Below are 10,330 nucleotides of genomic sequence, written 5' to 3'. Positions count from 1 at the left end.
GGAAATCAGAAATGGAAACCTCCCTATGCATCACTGAAAACGCAGCCACTGCAGCAACTCTCTGACAGCACCAAGTGGACAGGGCACCAAGGCGGCTGCTGCCCTGGCCAGCCAGAACCTGCTCTACTGCCAACTTCGGGCAGTGCAAACTCAGCCCTAGGCCTGCACCAAGGGCAGCAGCTGCCCCCTCTTTCGGGAGCGGGTTCCAGTACTCTCCTGTTGAAAAAATAAATCACAATCTCAAGGATTTTGATTCTTTTGGAAGGATCTTGTTCAAGGTTGTCCTGCAGCCTCCGCGGCTCTTCTGCCGTGCCCAGGGATCCAGGAGCATCTGCAGGAGCCTGGAAGAGATCTGTGACAGCTCAGGAAAAAGGCACCGGGAAAAATGTAAGAAAAGCAATGCAAAAATTTATATTTTATTTTAATTCAAAAATTTAAAATAGCTTTCAAATTCAGTAAAGTATGCCTGGACACAATGAAAAGCCTCATATACAGAGACAGATAAATTAAACTGTATATATTGCAGACAAGCCAAGTGTATGTATAGATTACATATTTACACTTTTATGTAAACGATATTTATACATTTTATTACATTTACAAAAAAAAGCTGATCTTCCACTACTGTTTACTACAATAATGAAAAAAATTTACATTGTGTCTTTTTTTTTTAACTGTACAAACTTTTGCTTCATAAAAATATATCTCTGTACAAAAGAGGGATTTTTTTTTCTTTTTTCTTTTTTTTTTGTTTTGCCTTTTTTTTTTTCTCTTTTTTAACATAATGCAAATCTGCTGGGCAGGAGAATGGAGAATGTCACACATCGGGTCCCAGCTTGCAAAAAATGGAACCACCTCCCGCCCACCTCGTCCTCCACTGCCTCGGCTGCCGGGGCAGCAGCGGGAAATGGGATGCAATGGGCTGAAAGCAGCAAGTCCTGCGTGAACGGAGCCTCCGCTCTCCCTACCTTGCTCTTAAAACACCTGGGGTGCCCTTTGCCCACGTGGCTCCTGGCTATTGCACTGGGGCAGGGGGATTCGGAGCAATGCAAACGGGGGGGCTGCTACTGCTGGATGGTTATCCGTGTGTGCCAGGTCCATCTCGCCTCTCCCAGGGGATTTCTCTCCTCTGGCAAAACCACCTGCACCGACGTGGCAGGAGCCGCGTGGGCACCGGGCTGCGGGCAACGTGGCCCCGTCCCGCGGCAGCGCCCGGGAGCAGCGCCCGCCCAGCCAGATCCCGATGCCTCTGCACCCTTTGGGGCCAGCACACAGGCTCCAAATGAGAGACAGGGGTAAAAACACACATATTTATATATATATATGCAGACGCTTGCACGTACACAAGTAAGAGGGAAAACAGAACTAGAAAAATAATCTCCTTGTGGTTTCGTTAGGCCAAATCTCAGCTGACACTAGGTGGGGGGAAGTCAGTGTTTAGAAGAAAACATGACGGAACCACCACCTCGTGCCTTTTAATTTTGTGTCCCCTCCAATCCTCCACAGGACAGAGCTCCTGGGGGCTGCAGAGGGGCTCGCGGCCGAGCCGGGCACCACGTTCCTGCAGCTGAGGCCAGCCCAGTGCCACCCAAACCAAACACACCAAAGCCCCGAGCCAACACGAGCAGCTCTCTGCTTTATTAGAGGCGGGCGGCGTTGTCACCGGAGCACCGGCCTTTTCCGCGGCGCGAGAAATGTCAAGCTGCCTTATCTGCGCTCAGGCAAGGCGAGCCAACCTTCCTGCCCCAGGGAAATAAAAGCCAACAGCTCGGGATAGAAATTAAAACTCTTATTGCATTGCCATTTGGAGGATCAGTGCGGAAAGGGCAAAGGGTTTTGAATGGTACTGGGGGGGATCAGTATTTGTTAGAGCTATTTTTGAAGAGGTTTCTGCGCCTTCCTGGCCACAAGCAGCTTCTTGGTGGGGTGTTTGAGGGCTGCTATATCTGACAGTAGTACAAGAAGGCCAGGGATGGGCAGAGGTCTCCCCATCAGCCCAGCAAGTGGCCTCAGTTTCCAAAGAAATGACATTAAAATTAATACAAGGCAGAAGAAACCAAACTAGAATCTAGAGAAGAAAGTTAAATCTGGGGGAGAGGAGAAAAACTGGAAAAATTTTGCTTCTCTTGCACAAATTTCCCGTGTGGAAACTCTTCCTCTGCAAAACACCCTGCATGATGCAAACCCACGAGGAACCACAGAATCAAACACAGAGCGGCAACTCACCGTGCCCCACAACCCGAACTGACCCCATGGGCATCTCGTGCAGCAAAACCTGCATTTGCCCCTGTCGTGTGAGCTCTGCCCACGAGCGCGGAGCAGCTGTCTGTGCACCCAGGATGCTGCCATTCCCTCTTGGAAAACGGCCCAAATTCAGCTCCTAAGAGGCTTCCTACCGCTCGACTTGCCCGGTGCCCCTGTGCCACGCAGGGTCCTGGGGGGCCGTGGGGCTGGAGCAGCCCCTCTGGTGGGCCCGGGCCCAGCTGCCGCCCATCGGCCGTCGTCGCTTGGAGCCGGCGCCGAGTCCAGCCAGGAGCAGCCGCTTCTCCGCAGCCTCGGCAAGGTCGGGAGCGGGGAGATGGCCGGGACGGATGGGGACTGGGGGGGTGAAACACGATGGCTGGCGAGGTACCACCCGGAGGGGTCTGGGGCAGGGCAAAGCGGCAGAGAGAGACAAACAGTTTGTTACTCCACATGAAAACTCCAGCAAAGGTGACAACAGCTTCTTTGGGCCCCAAAATGACACTGCTCGTTCGCTAGGCGGGATTTTAATCCCAGCCTGCGTGGGCCGGACGAGGAGAGGACTGCAGCGCGCGGGCACTCACCGCACGGCGGGACGAGCGCTATACAGCGGTGCACACGGTGCTCACTGTGAACTCCGTCTCGTTGGCCATGATGTCCGTGGGCTGCAGGTTGCGGTCGTACATCGGGTTTTCAAACGTGGCTCGGACGTTGGTGTTCTCATGGCCCGCGTAGCCGTTGAACGGGACTTTGGGTCTTCTCCTGCAGGGGAAGGGAAAAGCCAGAGAGGTCGTGGCCATAAAGAGCCGCCAGACCTGGGTAGGCCTAAGGGAAAAGCTGCTTTTGAAGGAGGTGGGAGAGCCGGGGTGAGGCAGAAGGGCCATACAGCAAACCTTCCTAGAGAACTGCAGCACAGGGAGCTCTCCAGGCCTTGATACGGCCCAAGCAGAGCAGCCAACCTACATGGTCCTCCTCTGCATGGCCCAGCAACACACCCACCACGAGACATAACTAATTTAGAACATGCACACAGCCACTGTGAATGTTGAGGTGTGGAATTTACTTGGCTTTATCTTCCTTGAGGTCGCCACAAATTCTATCAGTGGTCATAAAGATGAGAACATTCTCCTAATACTCTCCCCCCTCCACACATACTTGCTCCATTATTTTTTCACCTCCTGAATTGAGAGGGAACCGGGGGTCACTCGCAAGCCAAGAACACAAATATTTCTGCCAGCCCCCTTAAGTTATTTCCCTTGCTGGCGTCATTCCTGACACCTACCTGTGTTTGTAGAGATAAAGCACAAACCCTGCAATAATCAGGGCGATGAAAGGCACAAGAATGGCAGCTGCCACAGAACTGCTGTTTGATGCAAAATGGTGTCCTATTGATTCTGGATCATTTTCAATCATGCTGATGTCTGAAACACAACACAAACACATTTCACACCTAAGCTGCAAGAAATGTGGTTGGCTTGAGTTTACAGGTTACGTTTTCATAAGAGAACAACACAGTTGCAAGTTTTCCTGTAAAAGGTATCAATGCTTTAAGTCGCATGCAGAATAGTTTGGACATCTAGCTTGCTTACTTTGGGCATCATCATTTGCTTAAAAGTGCAATTAAACAGAAATGCAAATAGGCTATTCTGCAAAAATGTGGCCACTTGGAAGCTTTAAGTTAGGCTTTAAGAGTGACCTCCAAAGCCTGGAATAAAGTGCAGCTAATTCCCTATAAAAGTGACAGGGCTCAGGGGTCAGATTCCAAAACTCCGAACAGATCTAAGAGATCAAGTCACATTTTAAGAGAGATTTAGGAGCTCGGGCCTTAGGTGGTTTAAGCTTTCATGTGCCTCAGAGATTTCTTAAGGTGAAATGGAGATGCTTTCTGTAGTAGTAATGGGTCTTGGGGAGCTTAGATGAGGTATCTAGTAACACGAAAAACACAGACACGGTTTGTATCTCCAAAGCTCTTACTCTCTTCAGATAGAAACCTGTTTATTTAAACTCCTCACTTAAGCTCCCAAGTTAAAAACGCTGCTGTTAAGATGTATTGTTTGTTTTCCCTGGCATCTTGTGCTATCCAAGACAAGGAAAGGTTTAGTCCTTGTGGTCAGAATGTCCGATGTTTAATGCATTTAGTGTTTGAACACAAGCTAGGGCAGAGCTGCTGCAACCACTGAGCAGGCTGGAATCGGAGGCCAGAAAAGTGCAACCTCCACGGAGGAAATGCTGGTGATTGGGACTCCCTCCTCGTGTGCTGGGTGACAGCACAGTGTGAATCAAGGCAGAGGTGATGGCCCCTCTTCCCCTGCACCCCTGCTGCAGCCTTGGCCCCGCCGGACCAAGAATTAAAGCCAGGGACAGCAAAAGGGCTTCAAGCTCAAAAAATCTCCACGACCACTAAAACTCAGCTTTCAGCAATGAAGGCAAAAAAGAGACATCAAGAGAAAGTTTACCCAGTCTCTGAAGGCCAAACTGCCCGAAGCCTTTGCCACGCACAAAGCCCTGGTACACAAACGTGCCGCTTGATGATTCCGATGAGACCTGTAATGACAGCGGGCAGGGATTAATGGATTTTTCAACATTTTCCTGGCTTGTTAACACCCATTCTGTCCCTGGGTCCCATGTCTGCTCGTAGTTACAGACCGAAGTGTCCACATAAAAACCACTTTACAGTAATTACAAAGCGTACTGAAGCTACAATTTTCTTGGCAGTTATGACTGCAGACCTTGCTATGAATACCGGTGCCTGGGGAGACTCAAGGCCAAGGGAGCCTGGAGGCCTGGGAAGGATTTGGACATGTGTGCTACGATATCCCATATGAAAATGCAGACTGCAACTAAGTACTTCATAGTTAAATCTGATCCACAAAAAAATAATCTAGGGCATAAAACACAGCAAGCAAACTATTCCACGCTCTTCTAAGGTGCTGTTTGCCACGGCACATGAAGTTTAGCCCTTAGCTCCCAATAAGAGCTCCAGTAAAAGGGCAGCTGGGATTTGCTTGAGACCTTACTCTAACCAACTGTTTATGAGCAGTTAGCTCTATGTTTGTAGTCCCTTTCAATTTCATGCCCAGCATTAATTTCAATTCAACTGCACAGAAACTCTGGTATTTCTCAGGAAGTCCAACTGCCCGACAACTTGCTAAGACTCAGTTCTCAAGGGGAAAAAAATCTTGTTTGCAATAAGCTATACACCATATTGCTATTCAAAGAGGAGAGCAATAGCTCTGGGCTACAAGTGGCCAGGGGTCAATGAGATGCACACTTCTTCCAAGCTTCAGCGGGTCTCTTAAGGGCATAGGAAGTTACCAGACACAGAAATTGGGGTGAGAAGTTCACTCCATGAGGGAAGATTAGCTCTTCCAGCTCAATGTTTAACAGACATAAAATGCTAAAATGGAATTAGTCATGTTGGTTTGTCTTTTAGTGCTAACTGGAAGACTTACAGATTTAAAAACACAGGGCAATCAGGAAACACAGGGCTGGAAGGGAGCAGGGAAGAACTGACAGCTGAATGCCCCACATAGCCTGCAGGCCAGCTGGTCCCTGGATGATTAACAGTCTAATATTGCTACCAGCTACTCTGTGTATGACATCTCCATGCACTTACGTGTCCATCGAGAGCCCATTTATCGTTTTTGAACTTGTTGACGAACATCTCTACTGGCCCCGTAATCTGATACACCTGGAGAAGCAGGTGAACATCTTCTTTCTTGTAAATGCCTGGAAAATATACAATGCTTAATCATTAGATGCCCCCAAAAACCCATCTGGGTTCAACGTTATTAACTTTCTTCTTCAGGGAGTAGAGAGACTAGCTTATCTTCTTAGAGAGGGCAACACCTCCTGTAAACCTATTGCTAAGAAATACCAGGAGACAGACCACAAAGTCACAACCCTGTAGGTAGTCCCCCTCAAAACACTGGATATTAGAGCTATTTTGTGCTTGGGAAGAGACTCAACTGTTAATGTTTTGCTAATGTTACTGGACCGGTAACAGCATGGTGCTCCACAGAGGACAGGGACAACAGTACTCATGCCATTCATTCTTGCTTGCATTAAACTACAAACACTCTGGCATAAAGGGAACAGAGTGTGGCCTGGCTGAAGCTGCTTTCAGGTGGAGCCAAAGCAAACCCAGGTACACAATTCTGTTCATTTTGGTCCAGTCAAAGATCAGAGACTTCAAAACCGGGTGGTTCTGTCAAACGCTGTCAAAAAATCAACGTATTTCAGATAACAGGGTACAGCGTCCTTTGCTTTGTGCCGCTGCTGCTTATCAAAGGCGAACGACGTGACAACACCGTGAGTGTAATTCTCCCGAAACCGCCGGTGTCGGGTCCTTACCAGACAGCTGGAGCTCCACGCCACTGTGGTCTATCAAGGTGGCGTTGACTTTACCGGTGGCAGGCTCAAAGCTAGTGACAGACAGCATTGCAGGCTGCTTTTTCCCCATGTACTCATAGGAGCCCTTCCAAAGGGAATTCCTAGCAAACACATCTGCAGGCACTAGAGACCACGGAATAGGCCACAGAAAGGAGGAAAGAGCATTGTCATTTAGTTTTTATTCTTCAGGAATCAAAACAGAACAAATCCCTTTCTTTCTCAATCCACAAATACCTATTTAAATACCTCAGATCCCACCCACTCTCTGCTTTTTCATCAGTGAGTACAAAAAAGAAACCAAAGAGAATAAACAAGCTGATGACATTCATTTTGTTGTTTTGACAAGAAAAAGCCTTGAAAATTTTAAAAACAAACAAAAAGCAAAAACAGGTTCTTAGAAAAAGTTTAAAAAAAAAAGAATAAAACCATTTCAGAAGGGCTCTGATCTGAAGCATCGTGGAGGGCTGGAGTTTCGAGGGTGCCGTGGGGTGGCCAGTGGGTGCCCGGCTCCCTCGAGGCCTCTGCTCATCTCCACTGGAGCATGACGGGGCCGGGCACACGAGATGGCACCGCTCATTTGCCATGGGGCAGGTGTGAGATGCCACCCTCCAGCCCCTCTCTGCACACAAAGCCCCACGACAGTACCTGACACCTTGGCGAGCGGCGGGTCCCGCGCGGTGCCGATCGGCCTCCCGCTCGGCCGGACGTCCGCTGCAAGGGAAGCACAAACCCGGAGCTCATTAACACTGATTAACACTGCAGCACGCAACATTCCTCTTGGGGCACTGCCAACACAGGAAAGCCTAAACAGCCTCGGCATTATAGGGAATAAAGATGATATGAGCTGAGATGGGCTAGGGCACCCAGAGCTTTTACCGAGGCAAATGGGTGGCTTCCCCGTCCAGCTGCCATCCGCTTTGCAGGTCCGGTGCTCGGAGCCTCCCGTGAGGTAGTAGCCACTCTGGCAGGAGTAGATGAGGGTGTAGCCCAGGGACGGCAGATCCAGAGCACCCACGTTGGCGTGGGAAGGAGTCTCCGGCTGCTTGCAGTGATGAGCTGAAAGCACAGGAAAAATGGAGATGAGGGACATCATCCGACACCAACGATGCCAGCAGGGCCCGAATTCACTTGGAAGAGCTTTTCCAGCAAACACTTTCTCTGATCGTTGAGGGAGACCCTGCCATGCCTGGATTTTTCCCAGCCGGATGAATTAATGAGACCATTTCCCTCGCCTCGCTGGCTAGATTGTTCTTTCTGCCTAAGGCTCTCGGGGGAACCCTCATTCAGTTCCAGCTTCCATGAACTGAAAATTGGGCTCTGTTATCTCCTGCTTTCAAAGGACAAAAACCCTTATAACTGAATAAGGCTGAAGATTTTGTGTTTAACATGTAAGAGAAGAAAATTCCAGCTCCTCTCCTGAAGCTAACCAGAAGACAATGTCCTGTGGCCACCTGATGACAGCTGCCTCTAAGCAGGGGGGAAAAAAGTGATTTTAATGCTTTTCTTTCTAATTATACTTGGGAAAAAGAAGAAGAGAGTGTGGGTGCTCTCCCTCCTCTTATCTTCACCCCCATCACTTGCCCCAGGAAGAAAGTGCCGCAGCAGAGCTGCCTTCAGAGCCTGTTGAAGGCTGGCCGGTGGAGGCAGCGAGGGCTGAGGATGCAGATACTTCCTCCCCTCCCGTGCAGGATGGAGCTTCCCAAGGATTTGCACCTGCCTGTCAACAGCATCACGGAGCAAGTCCTCAGAAGGGTGCAAGAGGCATAAATTCCCGTAATTGCTCACTAGCTTTGGGGATTTGGCGTGCAGGAATCCACGATGGGCTTGTCCAGCTCCGTGCCGCCACCGAGAGCACGTGCAGGGCCTGCTGCCAGGGCCCGCTGTAAATGTGCCACCGTTTGCCTTGAGAAGTTACGGCATGGAGCTAATAAATCATGGAGGCAGGAAGCGCTCTCTCACCCGCACTGTAAATTTCCCCTTGCTGTAGCTCTCCAACTGCGCATGAATGGGAGCAAATCCTCAGCAGCCTTCACGACGTTATTATCTACATGCTCACTTTGCAGAGGCTGAAATATAAAAGCCAGGAAGGTGGAAGGGCTAACAGCCCAGCAGCACAGCCCCAACTGCCTCTGCTTCTGCCCTGGCCCGCTGCAGGTGGAGGAGACTCTATGGAAAACCTCAAGCCAACAACCTGCCGCTCTCGCCAGCACCGCAGAGCCACAAGTGCTGCTTCTCTTTCAGTGCACTGAGCAACAGCAGCTAAACCCCGCTTAAATCTAAGGCTGTTCCTTCACCCCTGCAACCTTCCAGTTCAGCAGAGAGAGGCTGCATTGGGCTGCTCTCAAGAGCTGGCCCAGCAGGGCTCGCTAATCCAAACACCTCTTGCCAATAAAGCATCTCACAAGGGAGAGGGAGAAGCATTTTAATGCCTATGATGACACAGAGACCATGATGGATATTACAGTTTGAATACGCTAAATTAAACTCCTTTTGCTAGAGCAGGGAAGGGATGATGGACTGCTTGAAAGAAAGAGCAACAAGTTATTAAAAACCAGGAGAAACATCCTCATGCCGGAAAGGCCTTCTGGCTAAATCTTAACCTTGGTCCCTGGAGCGCAAGGTCATGTTTTTGCCATCAAATACAGTTTCAGAACCACAAAACAACAGGCTCACCTTAAATTGCCTCTCTAGGGAGGGGACAAGTTAAAATATGCACCTGAAATCAAAGCTAAGTTGGTTGATTGTGGGTTGGCATGTTCTGTAGCCCGGGAAGCTTCTCCCCGCACTTACGGACACAGTCGGGCTGCACGCCGCTCCACGTCAGGTTGGGGAGGCAGGTCCTGGTGGTGGAGCCCTGCAGCAGGTATCCTTTCTGACACTTGAAAAGGATGACGCTCCCCACCTGTTTCGACAAGAGACAAGCCCCCAAACTTTTCAGTGTATTATAAATCACCCACACTTATGATAAAATACATGTAGCTTTGCACAGAATCCCAGAATGGCTGAGGTTGGAAGGGACCTCTAGAGATCATCTAGATCTCTACCCAGAGCATGGGGCACCTGGTCGCATCCAGGTGGGTTTGGAAGGTCTCCAGAGAAGGAGCCTCCCCAGCCTCCCTGGGCAGCCTGTGCCACGGCTCGGGCACCCTCACAGCAAAGAAGTTCCTCCTTATATGGAGATGGAACTGCCTGGGTTGCAACTTATATCCATTGCCCCTTGTCCTATCACTAGTTTCCCCCTTCTCTATTCTGAGATGGTGAGAATAGGCAAGGTTTTTACATCACATAAATACACCCAAGTTGGCAACAGGCACAGCTGGTATTTAGAAATGGTTGAAATTTTTGTCAGAAGGGATATTCAGAATAACTAGTAAAACCAAACACTCTTCACTCGTATTGTAAATGCCAGTTTGGACTGCGACTGGTGAAAAGGATGACAAAAAATGACAACCGCCTTTGCAACATTTTTGTGGTATGTTTGCTTTCTGAAGGCTGTCTACTTTTTGCGTTTTGTTTCCGTAAGATAACGGAGGTGGATTTGTCAGGCCCGCTTTATGCTTCAAACAGGCTGGCACAATGACAGAGCCTGGCTTTGATCTACATTATTTTAACTGGTTTATGCTTTAAAACCAGAATATGCTGCAAATAAAACTGCCAAGTAGGGCTTGGAACATCTTGCCCGTCCTCCCTAGCGAGG

General features: G+C 49.3%; 1 protein-coding gene across 1 annotated transcript in view; it reads right to left on the bottom strand.

The window, feature by feature from the left end:
* Positions 1-2,843: 2,843 nt before the first annotated feature.
* CSMD2 (CUB and Sushi multiple domains 2) overlaps positions 2,844-10,330 on the bottom strand; it is a 239,970-nt gene continuing 232,483 nt past the window's right edge. Inside the window, exons 63-70 of the mRNA XM_026043490.1 lie at positions 9,424-9,535; positions 7,510-7,689; positions 7,279-7,344; positions 6,595-6,756; positions 5,858-5,970; positions 4,698-4,785; positions 3,524-3,662; positions 2,844-3,003 (exon numbers count right to left, since the gene is read on the bottom strand). Of these exons, the coding sequence (XP_025899275.1) occupies positions 2,844-3,003; positions 3,524-3,662; positions 4,698-4,785; positions 5,858-5,970; positions 6,595-6,756; positions 7,279-7,344; positions 7,510-7,689; positions 9,424-9,535 (1,020 nt within the window). The remainder of the gene's footprint in view (positions 3,004-3,523; positions 3,663-4,697; positions 4,786-5,857; positions 5,971-6,594; positions 6,757-7,278; positions 7,345-7,509; positions 7,690-9,423; positions 9,536-10,330) is intronic.

The sequence above is a fragment of the Nothoprocta perdicaria genome, unplaced genomic scaffold (genome assembly GCF_003342845.1).
Source record: "Nothoprocta perdicaria isolate Ctin4 unplaced genomic scaffold, notPer1 scaffold_33, whole genome shotgun sequence".
In the NCBI taxonomy this organism is placed as follows: Eukaryota; Metazoa; Chordata; class Aves; order Tinamiformes; family Tinamidae; genus Nothoprocta; species Nothoprocta perdicaria.
This window is presented reverse-complemented; position numbering and strand designations above follow the sequence as displayed.